The sequence below is a fragment of the Tauraco erythrolophus genome, chromosome 17 (assembly GCF_009769465.1).
Source record: "Tauraco erythrolophus isolate bTauEry1 chromosome 17, bTauEry1.pri, whole genome shotgun sequence".
Lineage (NCBI taxonomy): Eukaryota > Metazoa > Chordata > Aves > Musophagiformes > Musophagidae > Tauraco > Tauraco erythrolophus.
Genome location: NC_141481.1, coordinates 7,292,451 through 7,312,194, shown reverse-complemented (window position 1 = coordinate 7,312,194; position 19,744 = coordinate 7,292,451). Strand labels below are relative to the sequence as shown.

The 19,744-nt window shown below is 36.4% G+C and overlaps 1 protein-coding gene across 2 annotated transcripts; it reads left to right on the top strand.

Moving 5' to 3' along the window:
• The first annotated feature begins 498 nt into the window (after window positions 1–498).
• USP42 (ubiquitin specific peptidase 42) lies at window positions 499–15,638 on the top strand. 2 transcript variants are annotated; one of them, XM_086621969.1, is made up of 17 exons: window positions 499–727; window positions 1,512–1,712; window positions 2,941–3,051; window positions 3,220–3,322; window positions 3,482–3,549; window positions 3,712–3,782; window positions 4,316–4,398; window positions 6,560–6,671; window positions 7,070–7,210; window positions 7,418–7,518; window positions 7,960–8,098; window positions 8,777–9,511; window positions 9,910–9,998; window positions 10,655–10,833; window positions 11,110–12,154; window positions 12,644–12,936; window positions 15,598–15,638. In XM_086621969.1, exons 1-17 carry the CDS (start codon window positions 499–501, stop codon window positions 15,636–15,638), a joined length of 3,741 nt encoding a protein of 1,246 aa, XP_086478095.1. The 2 variants fall into 2 exon arrangements, with proteins under 2 accessions (XP_086478095.1, XP_009978781.2); XM_009980479.2 differs by having other exon boundaries at window positions 10,655–12,154.
• The last annotated feature ends 4,106 nt before the right edge of the window (window positions 15,639–19,744 follow it).

The window sequence follows — 19,744 nt, the reverse complement described above, 5'->3', positions numbered from 1 at the left end:
GGCAGAAGAAACCCCGACAGAAGTACATTTACAAGTTTTTTCTTGTTCTCTTTTCCCAAAATTTCTCAGAGCTATAAGCCATTCTCTGTTTCTCAGAAGTATGTGGTTCCTAGGAATGAAAAGATGAGCCAAACAGCTCCTCCTGGATCAGTGGGCCAGCACATGGATGTGTCACTGCTCACAGCTCCTTTTTAAAAAACGGGGTCTTCATAACTAATGGGTTAAAATCCCATGAAAGTGTAAGAAATGTCATCGGTTACCAGCTCTGCAGAAGTTAAAAGTTATATTGATACAGTTTTGATGAAAAATTCTGCTTTGTGTGTTTAGTTTTGTGTTGGTAGTTTTTCGGTTTTTGGTTTTTTATCATTCTTATCAGCTATTTAGTTCTTCAGGTTATTTCTTTGAGACTAAGTGACCAGATTTCTCCTTTTCTTTCTGGAATGCTTCTTGACATTCTCACGTCAACTAGAACTTTTGCCTCTGTTGCAGATATGAACAATGACCATAGTTAACAAGGCAAAATCTTCAAAATCTAAAAAATCATCATCAAGGCGGTCTGACAAATCTATGAAACCCCGTACTAAAAAAATGACGTCACGCACCGCAAATTTGGGCCGGGCGCCACCTGCAGAAGATCCAAACAAAGTCTCTGTGGACAAAGGAGCTGGAGGTGATATTTATTGTAGATCATCTCAAAAATCTAAGCCTTTTGCCCAAAGAGATCTAGGTAAGTGTGTCTTTTGTCCTCCCTCCTTTTTCTTAAAAATAAAAGAAGAAAATGCAGTTCTTATTTGTTGCACTGCTATAAAATGGGACTGCGATGAATGAAGACTTCAGTGATAGACTTCAATTTTGTGAATCCCCTAAGGCAGCTGAAGGGACCGGTGTTGCAAAACTTAGTTTTATCTATTTACAATCTATTTGTAACTTAGTTTTGATGTATTTACAGTCAATTATGGAGAGCTTTTTATAACTGCAGACTTGCCCAAGTCTTTTCTGTTATGCAGAGAAAAGTACTTTTTACCATTGCTATTCATGGCTTCCATTATTCACGAGTCTTTGAATGATAACGCTGCTTAGGAAGAGATCTGGTATCTATGGGGTTACCTTCTGTGCTAGTTACTTGCTTATTTTTCTGTCATAGTTCTTATATATATTACCATATAATTACAAGTGTAAGTTTGTAGTTTAAGTTACAGTAAGGAAAAAACTGGTAATCGAATTAATAATCAGATTGCAGACTATAAATGGAAAGAAACCTGGCAAAAGTCACTGAAATCCGAGTGGTAGTTTGTCTTGCATTAGAAGAATTAAAACAGATGAATAAACTATTGTCCAAAACAGCGTGTTGACCAGCAGATTCGAGTGGCAGTGTTAAAGCTGTGTGTCGTGTGTTTTTGTGTTTTAGAGTATAGCTGGTTCTTCTGGGTGCTCCTGCAGAATGCTACGTTTTAAATATCCTTTTTAAAACAAAACCAATACGTCTCTCTCAAAATACCATTTTCTTGCAGTTTTTAATGACGGAATTGCCCCTCCGCAAAGGATTCTTTTTCCACCTGAGAAAATTTGTATGGATTGGCAACAAACACAAAGCGTTGGAGTTGGACTGCAGAATCTCGGCAACACGTGTTTCCTGAATTCCACTCTACAGTGTTTGACCTACACGCCTCCTCTCGCCAATTACATGCTTTCTCTTGAACACACCCAGTCATGTTAGTACTTTCTAACATTATTGTAAATCTGCTGGACAGCTCTAAAAGTGAAAGAACAGTGATTCTGTGAAGAAAACTCTTAGTTATCCTGTTTTATCTCTAGAAACTGGCTTTGAACATGATCTTAAAGGTCTTTTCCAACCTAATTGATTCTATGATTCTGTTAGCGAGAGGCTCAGAATAGCATATAAAGTGTATTTGTTCATTTAATGCACCATGATAAAACTTCAAAAAAAAATCACATCTTGCTTCATGTGAATAATGAAGTGAAGTGTATTGTAAAGTTAGACATTTGATGAACATTTGGCATTTGGGTTTCTTGCTGGTAGAAAGGTGATAAAATTTAGGATGTTGGCATTGTGAATTCTTAGTCTTTGCAACCTAGATACTGTAGTGCACTAATACAGTGATAAATGATATGTTCACTGTTGACCCATTAAAAAAAACCCAAAACAACACCCTAGAAAGCACTACGAGCTAATCTCTTAGGAACTCAAATAGAAATGTGTGTGGGACTGTGTTAAAATTTAGACTGATTTTATTCTAAATGAAAGTTTGTAGTTTTTAAACCCTTGAACCTTTGTGTTCTTTGAATTTCATTTTTATACTTGCATTTATTTAAGCCTAGGAACCTCTTTTCTTACCACGTGTACCATGTGTATGTATTTTCACAAAGGCACCCGTTTGCATTCTAGTCTGGTATCTTAGTGTTTATTCCTAGAAATTTAACTGTATTTTCTTACCGGGTATAAAAATGATTTCAGTTAAGAATCCTGTTGAAAAAAGGAGGGCAGAAATACTAATACATACATTACTTTAATCTTTCCTTTCTCCCAGAGGATTCTTAGCTATGTAGCTCACCTAACGGCAGTGTGCTGAAAATAACACACGTTCTCTCCTAGTGCTGTATCATCAATGTCAGTATTCTTTCCTCATATGTTCTGCAGTCTGTGGAGTTCACATTCCTGTTAGCCTACAAAAAAAATGACATTGCAATAGTTACTTAGATTTCTCATCAGAAAATGCACTTTAATAACTTAATAGGCATTATTATTCTATACAGTTCTGTCTAATAAATGTTACAAAACTGCTGGGATATTGACAGCTTGGGAGAATAGAATGTAGTATGGAGAGTGAATATTGTACCTATAACTTAAAAATTTTTTTGTTTTTTTGGTAGCAATGTATATTTGACTAGACTGGGATGCTTTCTTCTTTCACTCTTCAGGTCATGAAGAAGGCTTCTGTATGATGTGTACAATGGAAACTCACATTAATCAGGTCCTGTGTTGCTCTAATAATGCCATCAAACCTACATCTGTTATCAATGGCCTTAAAAGTAAGTAATTTCAGATTGGTTTATTTTTTGATTTTTTTTTTTTAATTTTTTCAGATAATTATTTGATGCATATAAATTATTTTGATACTTTAAAGAAGAGAGACTTTAGAAATATGAGTTTTCTTTCATTTTATATGAGATAAATATAATAACCTTATTTTTTATTAGGAATAGGAAAACATTTCCATTTTGGCAGTCAAGAGGATGCACATGAATTCTTATGCTTCACTGTTGATGCTTTGCAGAAAGCTTGCTTGAATGGAAGCACCAAGTAAGCATAAAAAAATTAACTTTTAAATGCTCTCTAGCCATCTTACCCCTTTATTTACTGTCATAAATTAAAATCTATGTCCTTGGTTTTCATAAAAAGAAAAACCGTTTGAAGAGTTAACTCCGTGCCTTTAATCTTCTGATGATAATTTATTTCCAGATTGGACAGATCTTCTCAAGCCACCACACTTATTTATCAAATATTTGGAGGATATCTAAGATCCCGAGGTACTTCTTAAAAATCTTACTGTCCTTCAATCTTGTCTGTGTCTTTTTGTCTGTCTGTAGTAAAGGAGTTTGTAGTTTGACTAAAGTCATATGTATTAATAATACAAATTTGCACTGTTAGTCTCCTTCATATGTTGTTAAACATTTGTGTTTTGATTCCAGTAAAGTGCTTGAACTGCAAAGCAGTTTCGGATACATATGAGCCATTCCTCGATATTCCTTTGGATATAAAGGTAAGATGTTTTGTGAATATGGGTCGAGTTGTGTAAAGATTTGTAGAGCTTTCTAAAATAAAGACATGTTACTTAAAAACATATACTGTTAAAACAAAAGAGCTTGGTGGTGGATGGGAGTGGATTGAACTTTGTTCTTCTGTGGAAGCCGTGTAAATGGTCTCCATGTTTGCATTGGATTTAAGCTGGAAAAATAATATCTACATGAACAATGATACTGTCGTACTTCCCGGTTATTCTACTTCAATATACATCTATTGTTAGACTGATGAATTTGATTGTTCTCATTATTGGTGCTAAAGGATATCATGGACACTGTCTGTGGCATTGCAAAATTTATTTATTTTGAAGTAGAATAATTTTCAAATGAGGTAAATGCTCAGCATACTCTGTTTCTGCCTCCTTCACAGTGTTTGCTGGTTCACAGTAGGTCACTTAAGCATGAACTGGCAAGATTCTCTCGTAAACTACTAGTAAGTGTTTCAAATTTTGCATTTCCAGTGACTTAGTGCTCTACTTTCTTACTCATCCAGGCAGTTACATCTGTCACCAGAGCTCTAGAACAATTTGTGAAACCGGAACAACTGGACGGTGAAAATAGCTATAAGTGTAGCAAGTAAGATTATTACTAATTACATCTTAATGCAAGATACATGTTTAATGTATTGCATGACTTAGAGCATAAGTTATCTTTTAACTGTGTTTAGAAATCATATAATGAGACACAGCGCTCTGTTACTCTTTCATTTAGTTTTGTTTATACAACTAATACACTGAAATCATTCAAATCTTGGAAAGTAATACACTTGTTTCTAAGTGAGTGATTTTTGTTTTTCTGTTTTTGAATATTTGCAAATATATTATAAGAATTCTGGCCATTAGCTCACATTAAACTTTTATTCACAGTAGTGCCTACACTGGGGCTTGTCAGCCTTCATAAATGTGAAGTTGCACACTGAAATGTATTTATGGCCGGAAGTTAAAAGGCATGTCTGATAAGTAGTGGTGAGCTGAAGCACAGAGCTATGGACAATAGTTTGGGGTGGGAGGCAACATCAGCTTCCTGAAGGTCCTAGTCTTCACTGTGAAAGAGAGTGAGATTGGGATTCAGTGAATGTGAACAGACTCAGTGATAATTAACATGAGCAGTCTCTGCTGGCTCATTGAGCGATGTCTTGCACTGTAAAACCTGTAGACTACTGTTGTCTGAAATGAGCCGCCCTAAACCTAACCTCTGCTTAGCGTAAGCATAGGGAGTTACGATGTCCTATATGCTGAGCAATATGTAAAATGTTTCTACATATGTAAGAGCACTGAACGTTTGTATAAGATATTTTGGCAAAATAAGTTCCTATTCAAACATAAACTGAGAAAATGCAAGACTGCCAGGCTTGGTTCTCTAACATTGCTGTCTGATCCGTCTAAATGAAAAATGCAATACCTGCTTTTTGGTATCGGAAAACTAGAAGTTAATTAGTACATTTGAATGCAGGTGTTGAATAAAGAGCATCCAACAGGCTATTAAAACAATTTAATCCCAGGTTCCTAGCAAGCAACATGTAATGTAGGAAGAATTCTCATAATGTACGGATGAGGGCTGAGAAAGAGTAAGATAATGGTAACAAGCACCTCACATCTGACTTGCATGATACTGCAGTAATGCGGAGTGCGATCGATTTAGTCACACGTAAACCCAGTAGTCTTTTTGTGAGTTTAAAATGAAAGGTTTGGCATATGCACACTATCTTTTCTATTGCTGATAAACTATTCTATTACTTTTAAGTTTTCCCTAATTGATGTTTTCCTTTTCTCTTCTACCATGAATTTTTGTAATAGCGATTACTGCCTCAAAACTTTGTGTCTAATTACAAGTTTCATAGAATTTTATAAAACACTTTTTTGCTTATTCTGAGTGGGTTTCTTTTTTTGTTCATAGGCATTGTCCATCAGTTTGGAATTCTCTGCCTCGTATTTTGACATCAGAATTTGAAAAGAGGCTATTTAGTTTTTCTTTTTGTTTACATCGTCAAGAAAAATGCTGTCGATAGTTAACTGACACGTTGCAGTCTTTCTTTGTGCTGGTGGTTGAATTTCACCTTTCTCTGTACCTCCTGCCTTTGAGTGCACATTAAAAAAAAAAAAGTAACAGTTTTGTTTCAAAGGACTGTGGATGGTTTCAGTGTCTTTCCAGGCAACCTGGGTTCATGAAGACTTGTTACTGTCCAGTGTGTCCCTCTGGCAGAATGACTGTTTCCTTCCAGTGAATTTTTTACATTGATATACGATCCGTTTTGGAAATTATTTGCGGTTTCCAGTCCTGAGGACCAAGACTCTCTTGTTTCACTTTTAATATTGGCATTCCTGCTGGAAGTTGAAAGAATGTATGCGGGACGTGGTCAAAGTAGCCGCTTTGGTATAACCAGAAAGGGTACCTTGGCCTACATTCCGGTGAAGAGCTCTAGTGAGAGATTCCTGGTCATTGGGAAGCCTTACCTTTTTGGCATAACAAAGATACATGTTCAGACGTTTGTTTGACTACCAAAAGATAATGTTCTAAACCCTTTATTCTTTGTTCTGTAGAGCTGTCCTCTTATATCCTGCTATCTTCTCTCTATTAACAAACCTGAAATGCAGTGTATGGATTTATGAAAAGAAAAAACATTATGCAAGTAAATATCATTCAAATAGCATAAGCATGTGTGAGAGATGAAAACTTGATTGACTTTTGGGAGGGAAAAGAACATACAGTTAAACATTTGTCTGTGCTTGTTTTTAAGGTGTAAAAAGATGGTTCCTGCGTCGAAGAGGTATACGATACATCGTTCTTCCAACGTTCTCACAATATCACTGAAAAGATTCGCAAATTTTACAGGTGGAAAGATCAACAAGGTATATTTACAGCTGTAAGGCAACTTTATCTTCTTGGAATGGGAGATTTCCCAAAGATGAGTACTCATTTAAAAGTTGTCAGCGTTTGCAGGCAGTACTGTAGACTAATAACTATAGTCTAAGAAAAGTCAATATAACAACTATGGCTTCTTTCTTTTTTTAAGAACTATAAAGTTCCTGTGTGACCATAAGAGTATACCTTACTCTTAAAGACTAATTCTGTAGAAAACAGTTCTCTGCAACTTAAATTATTAAATGTTGTTTATGAGAATAGGTACTTTTAAATGAATCAAAAATATATTAGTGGAATCCTAGTTCGTGTTTTTAGAAGTGTTTTTCTCAGGCTGTTCCGTGAAGTATTTTAGGATAATTTTTGAATCCTCGTGGTCTGTGTTTAGGATGTAAAATATCCGGAATATTTGGATCTTCGAGCATATATGTCCCAATCGATTGGAGAACCACTCATCTATGCTTTATACGCAGTTCTTGTACATAGTGGCTTCAACTGTAACGCCGGACACTATCTCTGCTTCATAAAGGTAGCTACCAGCACGATTTCTAACCGGGTAAAATCTGTGCTGACAAAGGAATCAAAATGTTAACAGTAACCACTCTTCTCGGGGGAAAGGTTGCAGTATACGTTTTGTTTGATTTGTTTGGGTATGTTTTGTTCCTCAGTGTTCTGTCTGTGATGTCATTTGGAAAACATGCAATTCATCTAAAGATATCATTGTCTTTTTTTGTAGGCAGGTAATGGACTTTGGTATCGAATGAATGATGCCTCAGTAGAACTTTCTGATATCAAAACAGTTCTCAATCAGCAAGCTTATGTACTTTTTTATATCAGGTAATAACAAATACTAAATGTGTTCAGAATATATTTACTTTCCTGTTATTGATATTTTTCTTCAAGTGTTCTTCTTTCTGTCCTAGGAAAAGATTTCTATTTGTATAATTCGGTTCTGTCTGACCTGGAATTCCCTATGTCATTTATCATCTTTGTTGCATGGCCTTAAACTGCTGCTATGTACCTGCTCTCTGTAGCTGGCTGATTTAGAAAAGAGGAGAAATTAAGGCCATAGATGGTGTAAGGATGAGTTATTGCTCTGAAAAGGATAGGCACTGTAGGAAGACCATTATCTAATTTTCAGTTTGTAGTCTTGGTTTAATCTGCCATATATGCCTTCTGTGTCATATAAACTGTTTCTGTAAAACTATAGGATGGGGTTTAATCCAAGAATAGGCTGCAAGAAAAACTCTAAACTGAGGTCACTGCTCTTTTCCCAAGGCGCTATGATTTGACGCTCGGAGAACGTGCTTTTTACTTGCCAGCACCGTCCTATCCCCGTTCATTCCTTGGTCAGCGGGGGGCTAATAATAAGCAGGCAGGATACATGGGACCACGACTTCCTCCTCATATGATTAAGGTAATTTGAAGGGGGCAGATAATGGCACCAAATTGATAGTGGTTTTTGGTCTTGTGGGGACTTTTTGTTTTTGTTTTTTAGCATCTGAGTTTTATTTTTCCTCCCATACTGCAACTTTCTTCACAGCCCTCATGCTACAGCCAGAATTATTCAAACAGTGGCTAATCCTAAATTGTGCAACCATACTACTTGGTTACCTTATACTACCAACTCAGCTTTCTAAAGCACTGACAGCTACGCTCTTGAGACAATTTAAGTAGTCTATTAATGCTTAAATAATTATTTATTTATTTATTTATTTAGAAAAAGGATTTTTTTCTCCCTTTAGCTGAGGCAGTGAAAACAAATTATCTTGTTCCTGAGTACCCGAACAATTATTCTAGTGTTTTTAGGGAATGTTTAAAGGGGAAAATAAATACATTTGGGAATAGCTGTAGTCAATGTTAAATTTTTGGGTGGGTTTCAAAAATGATGCTCATTTGATACCAGTATGCAGTAAGCCAAAAGCAGGAATTAAACACACTTGTTGGACTTAAATTTATATTTGAAGGGGGATGTTTTTTCTTAGGTGTTGAGGCAATTTGTAGAAATATTTAAGTGGGAGACGTTCATGTTTTAAAACTTGAAATGCTATGTGTTTGACACATCCATCTTACAATCTCTTATTTTTAAATACAGAATTCAAGTCGCTTAAATGGAAATGGACCCCTGAAAGAGGATCCAAATACTGCTGGTGTCACCCTAAAAAGGCCGTCTTCAGCTCCACCAGCAGCTTGCGTTCAAAACTGGGCAATTACCAGGCCTCCAATTACTGACCCATCAAAAAACCAGAAGATCACTATCAGTATTCATAACAAATTGCCTGCACATCAGACTGTGTTGCAACCGGACTGTCTTAGCAGTGCTGCAGCGGATGAGGATCTAAGCAAGCCTGTTCCTTCATCCACAGTTACAAATTCTTCTGCAGCAGAGTCTACCTCAAACGCATCTACAATGTCAGTTGCTACTAATGTTTCCAAACAGGACGTTCCTGATGAAATTTTTGTTGAGCCAGCAGTGAATGGAAATCCTAAACTCAGCTCTGATAACGCAGTCCCTTACAGTGTAGAATCTTCAGGAAAGTCTGAGGAGTCCAAGGGGTTGTTTAAAAGGAATTGCAACATAGTATCTTCTAATGGACTTTTGATTGGAAAGGTGGTCCGTACATTGCAGAATTCCCATTCTTCCTGTCAGAATGCTGAGGAAGAAAGATCTCAGCATGAGCTGCCAAAAAACGATTCACTAAATGGTGCTATTAGTTTAGACAATGAATCTAAAGAAAATGGACTGAAACTTGATGATTCCACTTGCCAAGTCCAACCTGTTAAACCTTCCGAGATTTTCTTTTCTAAAACAAATGGATTGCTTGAAACGGTGAGTTATGTTTTTTTCATTTAGAGTTTCTCACCTATGATGTATTTGGTACTCAGGAGCGTGATAATGGTCCTAATGCATGTGAAATATCGAGAAAACACACCGCACAAATTTCATCGTAATGCTTTATCACATAATGCTATTACCCGGTTAGAATTTGCAGAGCTGAGTGGACGCATATGAGAACACGTTGACTTCAGAGAAGTTCAGCTGAGATTAATACTTCATAAGTTTCACAAATATGTTTGGGGGGTGAGTGGGGTGATGTGTAAAATGGGGAGGGCACATATAACTCAAAGTGATCTTGTTTAACATCTAACATAGAAATTTTGAAAACAGTAGTTTTCTACTAAAGATAGTATTTTTTCTGTCTGTTAACTTCTACTTTTTCATTGTAGATGCCTATAGCTTTGTCACCGGTTCCTCAAGAAATAATCTTAGAATCTCTCACATACAGCCAGTTGAACAGCTTGTCAGAGGAAATAAGGTAAAATGAGTTCACCCTGATTAAAACAAGATTTCATACCACTTTTTCATGGTTTTACCTGTCTACTAATACTATTTAACAGAAAGATTTAAATCAGTAATAAACTTCAAATCAGAGAATTCCACACCGTACAACCAGTATTGCAAACATCAGCACTGAGCATATACCGCTCTGATACTAAATACAGGCGGGATGTCTCTTGGAAAACATTCATAGAATGTTTTTCCATATTTTTCCATTGTCTGGAATATTTTTTTCTATTTTTCTTTCCCTTTTTTTTTTCCATCCTAGGATGTGTGAATGTAAATTCCCACCATCTGCTCTCCCATTTGGGAGAAAGAGGGAAATCCACGTGTATATACTTTTTTTCTGGTTGTGGGGAGAGCAAATATAGTGGTTTTGGCTATGGATGTGATTCAGAGCAGCAAGTGGAGGGAGACATATGTGTTGGGTGAGGGTTTTTTAATGCAATACTTGCAGAATCAAGAGAAAAAAATCACCTTCTTTGGGAGCTGAGAAAGGTGTAAAAATATGTTTCTAAAGGGAATGTCTTTCAGAGTTTTCCAGTAACTTTTTTTACTTAAGGGGATTTTACTCCTAATATTCATCTTTAGATGGACTTTTTCAAGTGAGAAACATGTTTTTATTTTGTGCAGTGCCCCTGGAGCACAGAAATCTTCTGAGAATGATGCTCTTATGGAAACTGTAGTGATGGATGCACTGTTTGCCTATGAAGAATCGAGGAAGGCTCCTTCCAACTTTAGCTGTGAGGTTGAGAATCTTTTTACTCAATCAGATTCTGAAACCGTTTCTACCAAAGAAGAAGTTGCTGAAAGTATTATAACAAAAGCTGATAATGCGCATCCCAGTATCAATGGTCAGCACAAGGTCAGGAAAAAATCCTTGGACACTGAAGATGAATTCCTTGGACAGTGTGAGTCTGAAGACAATAGAGACAAAGACAGACCAAGAAGATCAAAAGAACATGAACTCGTTTCAAAAGAAAATCCTTTGTACATCAAAGGGTCTCCTGAGAGTGAAGAGAAATTAGGGCAAACTTCCTCTATAAAGTCTGACATTGAATGTAGTTCTAAAAAACTTGCATCTCTAGACATTACAGATAAATGCCAAGATACAAAGGACATTTCAAATAACTATGTAGAGGTACCACCTGTTAATGACTCTTCTATTATGAAGCTGGATAAAGTTTTGGAGAGTCAATTTTCTAGAGAAAATGAGGGACTTAATAATAAAAAATGTGAAGAAGATAAACATAGGAAAAAATATAAGAAAAAAATATATGACTCTAAAAAAAATGACAAAGAGCACTACCGAAAGAAGAGAGAACACTCAGACACTGAAGAAAGGGAGGAGAAGCAAACCAGGAGCAAACCAGATGATCATTCCCACAAGAGGAGACGCTCTCGCAGTGCGGAAACAAATAAGCAAAATCGTCATAAGCAGGAGTATTGCAACGAAAGCAAGTACAGATCTTCCCATAATGAAAGAAACAGTCCAAATAATGGCAAAAGCTCAGGAAAATATTCTCGTTATAGATCCCGAAGCAGAGAAAGAACAGAACAAGACAGGAATAGGTATTATCATTCCAAAAGAGAGAGAACTTGGAGCAGAGAAAGATACTATCAAGATGAGCCACGGAGATGGGAAAAATGCAGATACTACAATGATTATTATTCCTCCCATGGAGCAAGAGATGGTAGACAGAGAAAGTCCTCTTACTGTGATAAAGACTTTGACAAATCGATTCAAGCCTACAACAACAGGTCACATAAGAATTATCATTGCAAAAGCAGATGGCCTCACAACACATTCTCTAGAGAGGAAGATGTATATCATTTTAGCAGCCACAGAGCAAACTTACATCATTGTTTGGTACCGCAGCAGCAATCCGAAAAATATTCTCGTGAAAGGCATGTGCTTCCGCCTATGTCAACTCATTCAAATTTTGAGGACTCTTCCCAGGAAAATGAAAAAGAAAAAATAAGAAATGGCAAAAGAAAATATACCCATGCAGAAGAAAGTGAGAGTGAAATAGAAAAGAAATGCCGAAAGATAGGTGACCAAAGAATGAAAAAATACAAAAAGGTCAAGAAGAAAAAGAAGTCCAAAGATAAACATCGAGAGAAGGATTACAAGTAAGCAAGGATTCCGGCATAATCAGCAATTTTTTTCCTCATTCTTTTCTGGGTGTTTCTCATGTCTGCCTTTTTTTCATTGTTTCTAAGTTATTTCTATAGCATAATCTGGCTGGGGATCATGTCGTTAGGTTGGTTAAGTGAAGACAGGAAAGATATTGCTGAATTGTGTTAGAACACTAGATCTGGACCACATAGTTAGAATCACATCTGCACACCGTTCTTCATTAGGTTACAACAACTTTTTTTTTTTAATTCCACATATTCCACAACTAGCCACCGTTAATGATTTGTGTACAAACTAGGACCTGTTGTCCTTCAATCTGAGGGCTTAAGTTTACTGCATCTAAAGTAAGTTAGATGTGCAGAAATTGCCACAAAATAGCTGACACGCTGCAAGTCACCACCTGTGGTAAAATAAATAACTTTTCATATATGCATCAAGTGCCACATCTGTTTTTCTATTTTTAACTTGCATGTTTCCTTCAGACTTTATGATTTGGATTTCTCTGTGCTCCGCTTTGACAATGACAATCGCAAACATAAGAAAAAGAAGAAAAAGAAGAAAGACATCAGGAAACTGAAAGGTTTCTTGGAATATTTAGATCCTCGTTTCCGGAAGAAGACACGAGAGAAGAAGGAAGAATCCTCTCCTACAGAAGACTATTTATGTGAGCAATACAGAAACCAGGGCACTAAACAACCCTACAAGGAAGGGAAGCCTTCTGGTGCAGGTGAAAGCAAGAAATACAGCTCCGTCCCATCCAATGAGTATGTTAAAGGTAAGAGGCCACAGGATGTTTGCAGGACCCCTTTCTACTCACAGAGACTACATTCAGAACAATCTTTAAATGCTTGTGTGATGACATCTCTGCTTTATATCATGGCTTCCAAATAGTCTGCATTAATATACAAAAAAATATTGATTGGTGCTTTTTTTCCCATTTTTAAATGACTGGTAGGAAATTGAGTCTGAAATAAAACTGCAAAGAGGTTGAAGGGCAAGTAATTTTAATTTGATCTGCTGGTTAAGTGGTGAACAAAGTCAGTGTAACTAATTAGGAAAAAAAAAACAGGGCAGCTGTATCTTGAAAAAGAGTCTAGTAGGTAGACAGGAGGTTCGGTAGTCAAGATGGGAGATGATGACATGAGACTTCCAGGCTAGTAATACTGTAGCAAAACACCATCTTCCTAAAAAAGACTGCCAGAGTAATGGATTTAAATAAAATACTATGTTCAGCTGTTTCATAACATGGAAACAGTGCTGACTGCTTGTTCAGAGTAAGGTAAGTAAGTTGGTGGTAAAACTGCAATATTGTTTCAGATGTAGATCTGCCTTCTCCTAAGCACACTGAATTCAAAGAGTTAACCCTCCAGAGGACCCTTTGCAATTTAATTCCTGCTATTGTTTTATTGTGGTTTTTTTTCTGTTAGTGTACGCTTAAAAATACGGAGAAGTGGGCTGATGAAACAGCTCTTTCCCAATTTCTAGTACTATAAAAAGTCAGTTTGGTACTTTTTATAAAAAGCTAAATACAAACTTGAGCGCCTGACTGAATTTACACTGAACTCTCTGCTGTTGCTGGTCTTAGTCATGACTTGAGCTCTCAGTACATAATACGGTTTAAATTAATTAGCTCTAGAGTTATGTAAAAGAAAAGAAGAATGCACACTGCAACACATTCAACATGTAAAATCAAATTTGACAACGCTTTTCAATGAATTTTTTCTGAACAGCAGTATTTATTATAAAAATCAGACCTTAAATGCCCATTATCTGACATAAAGCTAGTCTAAGTTACTCAGATTATTTTCATAAACGCCCTCCCATCTGTTTTATAGATAGCTGACATAATCCCTGGAGATGACAGCTCACTATCCAAAAGCAAGTTTTATTTTTAAGTTTTCGATATTTTATACCTACCTAAAATTTAAGAATTGGGTTAATAGCTAGTGACAGTCCTGTTCATTAATAACCCAGTGTTGAAAATGTCGTTCTGGCATAGAAAACAGAAGAATTCAGCTTCTTGCATTACAGCTGAATGCACCTCACAATTTGGAGAAGTTTAATCTCAGAAGAGATTTTAATTTTCAAAAATCCCTTGTGGTTTCCACATTCAGGTAAATTGCCAATCAGTAGATTCTTGCACTGAAAAGTTTGCTTAAGGCAAAGAGGAAGTGCATTTGTGGAAAAACAACGATTATGTTTTAAGATATAGTCAACCAAAAGTTTTATTCTGAAAACATAGTATGAAGAGAAAGCTGATTGTTCACACATTCTTCTCGTAAAATTTAATATGGTATTTATCTCTTTAACAAGGAAAACTTAAGAAGCAGGGCTGGATTGAGCTCTTTCAAATACTATTGTTGTAAAAATGAACTTTTATATGATACTAATGTCCAAATAATCCTTATTGCATGGAAAGTGTCCCTGTTCTGGCTGATAAACCAGGAACTGAACAGAACAAAATGCATCTGCCCAAATACTCGTTTGGCTTCAGTGAATTCTCTGGCCGGCAGGTGGCAAACTCGTTTTTTTCTAAACCAGTCAAAAGTCTAGTAAATGTTTTGCATTTCCTGACACAAGTCAGGGGCGTTAAGGTTACTGGGCTGTGTAGGTGAAAGAGATGTGCCTTGGTAAATACGACGACGGTTCCTCGCTTTGATATGCTGCTCACAACACAAGTGGGCTATGAGGGCTGTGAAAAGAATTTTTTTTAAGTCTTGAGAATTTTAGTATTTCATCAAGTTCCATGGATGCTAATTAGCTTCACCTTGTGGAAAGTCAATCTTTTTTAAAAATATGGATCAGAATGGATTTTGGATTTTCTGAATGATGGAAACTAATCTCAAAGGTGGCCACTTTGGCAGTGTGTTTTTAGAAGTATTTAACCTCTCCAACAAGCTAGGGACAGGCTGGAAACAACTGAGAGGGAATTGTTAATCCTTTTCACCAGGACTTATGTTGCTTTGAATAAATAGACAAGGACAAAAATGGCTAGTGATAAGTTGTGATTTAAGAAAAATCCAGGTAGGATGGGAGAAAGAGCAGCTTTAAAGCAGTTCATTTCCTACATTCCTTTATGTTCTCTCCAGCAAGCTTCTGAAGGCTTCTGTTTTTGCAGGTAAGATTTGGTCAGCTTGGCCACAAGTTTTAGTAAAACAAGGATGCTAAATTTAATTTACCCAAGGTCTACCATTTGCTATTAAAGGAGGTAGCTTTGTCCTAATTATCTGTACAGTTTACCAGTCTCATAGAACTGAAATGCAGTCTGTTTAAACGAGAGGAAGGTACCTTGTCTAGTCAGTTGGATCCTGTATTCACAGAGCAGATGGAGCCGTGTGCAGGTTTGAGACTTCTCTTTCAGAAATCAAACCACTGACTTCTAGTTTTATGTTGAATGTCATGACAGAGAGTCACATTGCTTCTGTTTGTCTTTCAGATGCGGAGCTCACTGATGGAAGCCTTCAATACTCAAACTAAACCTACCATCAAACCCAACATGACCGATACTGACCGTCAAACCCAACATGACTGATATTGACCATTGATACTGACCGTCAAACCTGACATGACCGATACTGACCACCAAACCCAACATGACCAATATTGACCACCAAACTCGACATGACCGGTATTGACCATCGATATTGACCATCAAACCCGACATGACCAGTATTGACCTTCAAACTCGACATCACCGGTATTGACCATCAACTCGACATTACCGATATTGACCATCAAAACTTATTATCAAAACAACTACCATCAAGACAAAATCCAGTCATAAGTGGTGCTTAACATTTCTGTACAGAATTTTACCATTAAAGAACTTTTTTTTAATTTTTAACTTGAGACTTTCTTTTTTAAAATATACTTCTAATCCAAAAGGGTGGAAACTTTTTACAACTGCTGAACATTGTAAATTACCACATAAATATCTCACTGATGTGAGATAATGCCCTGGAACAGACCATCTCAAATGCTGCTTAATTACAGACTCAGGTTGACTTTATGTTATTCATGTAATGTTACTCCAAGTTAGACATCTGGTGCAAGAGCGACCAGGAATTATAAAAATTGCAACTGACAGTCTGTATATTTAATTTAAAGACTTATTTAAATCTCACAAGCTCTCAAATAACTAGAGTTTTGCAAGAGCTGCATCTTTTTTCTGTGATGTCTGACACTAGAAACTAATTTACTTCACATTTGAGTTATATTCAAGATCTGAAGAAAATCTTCTGGTTTTCAGCATTGTGAAACAATGAATATGCAGTTCTGAATGTATCTCTCAAGACTATTTGTATACTCTTCCATATGTTTTTATTACGTTTTCTTAATATACTGTCACTTGTCTTAAGTCTCAGTTGTCTGTTTTGTCTCTCTAAAGTGTCTAGTTACAGACAAATTCATACTGTGATTTTTATTTTTATTATTAAATGCTATCAAACTGTGATGCACTTATTATTCACTGGTCCTGCATCAGGAGATGAGTGGGGAACCTGTATTAAATACAGTTCATCTGAATAATCTGTCTGGTTTATACAAGCTGTGTTGTTCAGAGATGTCTAAAGTTTGATCTTTGTTTTTTTAAAGATAAAAAGCACTTGCCCCACTGTAAATATATAGCATGTAAAATTTATATAGTATATAAATATAGCAAAGTTAAAATGGATTTTTACTTGAGTTTTACTTGAGTTATTTAACATGCAATATGTCATGTGAATTGACAGCTTTCAGAGTGTGTTTGATACTCAAGAAATCAGATCTTCCTTTCAGTGGTAGGTGAGAAGACGCTGTCGGTGTGACCCAGAGAAGATAAGTAACTTGGGACTTCAGCTGCCTAGACAAGAATGCAGAAGGCTTTCTCCTTTGAAGTTAAAAGCTTCCAAAACCAGGCAACAGGTTGGAAGCTCAGCAGTAGCTTTTTACTGTGTGTTACACTAAAACAAAATCAGGAGCAAGGTTAATGTTTTAGTCGATACTTAACATAATATTTTGGTACATGGAGAACACCATAACGCCAAACCATAAGTGTACCCTGCATAATGTTCCTATGGCAACAGTTATGTGAAGTTACATAAAGTAACATGACAAAGAAACCACATACCTTTCCTGTATCTGGCTTTTTTTTCCTCTTTTGTTCTCTGGCTCCAAGATTTGGTGTCTTGTCTTTTGTCTGATGAACAACTCCGGCATAAACATGTAAAAGGAATTTAAATGTTGACTGCTGTACCTCGATTAAGAGCTCCAGAAGCAACAACTGCCTCAACCAGTTAATAAACAGTAAACGGAGGGAAGGGCAGTTAGTGACAGCTTCAGAGTGGAGCTATGGAGAAGCAGACTAGGCAACTACAGCAGTGTTAGCTGTTTCTAATTAGGGGAGGTCTAATTAACCTACTTGAGGAGCAGATATCCAATTCCTGCCCGCCCCCCCCCCCCCCCCTCCATTAGACTGAAACTCATGGAGTGGAACTGGCAAAATACCTCCTTGATTTAGGGTTGCTCTCAAGGGAAACCAGCTCTTAATGGAATAATGCTCATAGTTGTAGCTTCACTGAAACAATCTATTTTGCAGTTGAAGGTTTTTCTCTCTGAAAAATTAAACCTGATAATTTAAATTAGTGTGCCTAAAGACAGGGAAAAGAGGCCTTTACTTACAAGAGCAATTATAACACATGCTGTAAAATTGAAACTTAATCTCTTAAAAAAAATAAAAAAAAAAATCAACAATTGTCTCCCATGTATTCTTGGTAAATGAGCTATACAGTAACATAGTTTCACACTTTATTTTTGAGAAAATCTCCAGATTTAAGCAACAGGTCTTAATGATAAATGAAAACATTAATATTGCAGTGGATTTACATAGAATATCACATTTTTAACAATGATTGATACAGAGTATGTGCCATGCAAGTCACTTGTGTACACCAAGTAATACTTATATCAGTACATATCTGTACAGTATTTACATTTTATATTTAAACTCTAGCTAGAAACATTTTCCAAGAAAATATAGAAATGAAACTGGTAAGCCACAAGTCTTAATTTGTAGCATTTGGTCTACAACAGACCTAGCTTTTCCAGCAAGCATATCTACATAGATATGTAATAAATCTTAAAAATATGCATTGTTCTTATATATGAAGCATTATAAATGCTGCTCAGTTTACAAAGGTTCAGTTTTGTACCAGTTTAAAACGGTTCAAAATGTTAAGTGACATAGAGCTTATTTTGTCAGGATATTGTAAAATTTAAGTCAGTCCAGCTGAGCTTAAGTATTATATACAGTTCTCTCCCTAGATTGCACTGGCCACGCAGCTGATGTTAGTGGCCAAATGGTTCAGATGGTGAGCGAAGCCAAGCACATCGCAGAAGCAGTAGTGGCTCTTGCCAGCCCTTGTAGCTGCAAAGGGCAATGTTAAAAACAAAGAGCTGAAGAATTACGCAAGTTTCAGTGCAACAGGAAGGGAGAAGTCTGTTGTCCCCAGAGGACTTTCCTCAGCATGGCCAAACTGTAACAAATACTGCTTTAGGCCACTGGGCAGCTACTTTCAGTAGCTACCCCTGGACTTGAAGCCCAATAAAAAAGGGAAAGGTTGAGAGATTTTTTTTTTCACCCTCATGGATAGTACCTGATTTGGCCAAAATTTTCACAAGCCACTTTGTTTTACTGGCCTCATGGCCAGTGGAAATTTTGAGCCAGTTTCACTCCCTGTTAATACTGTTACAAAGAACATTTGAAATCAAATATTATCACACACAAGAATGCTATTCCATTAGCTTTGGTAAATTAAATAGATATATTGAGCACCACAAATAGCTGTTTAGGATGTCGCATTTTAATGCTAAGAAATAATCTATTTCCTGCTATAATAACCTCAGTTACATGTAAATAATTATTTCTGCCAGATATAAGAACTTCAGACTAAATACAGCAAATAAACTCTCAAGGCATTTCCTTCATGCTTATAGGCAGACATCCTCACCTGGTTAAATAAATACATTTTCCTTGAAGGTGATATTTCAGAAGATAAGAATTGATACAAAAGTGCTTCATGGCTTATTAATGCTTTTGTAATCTCACATTTCTCCAGAAATACTTAATTTGCTGCTTTTCACCTTGACACTCATTAGTACCACTGATTCTGGCTTATCACTATTTGCATTACAAATCTAACTTGTCCAAAGCTAAAACTGATGTATGCATTGCTTGAAAACAAAACTTGAATCTGCGGAACAGAAAACTCAAAAAACAAAATGATGTTAGCAGCTCTGCAGTCACGCTGCTTTGCAAATTATAGGACATACAACTTAATTCGTTTCTGTAGAGTTTAAGTGTGTTCCGTTGAGCAAAGATGTCCCCACAATGATGCTTATTCAAGGGTTCTACCTCCTTTGGTTGAGTTTTACACCCTTGAAAGTACTCAGATTTGAACATGCATCCAAGCAGACTGCAATTCCACACACTCTGGGAAAAATCTAAGGTGTAGAAAAGTTTACTTTGTTCTTTTCCTCTCGGCCTTTTTTGCAAACATGCAATAAAGCAAAACATTCACAGGCTGACACCCCATGCAAAACAAGGC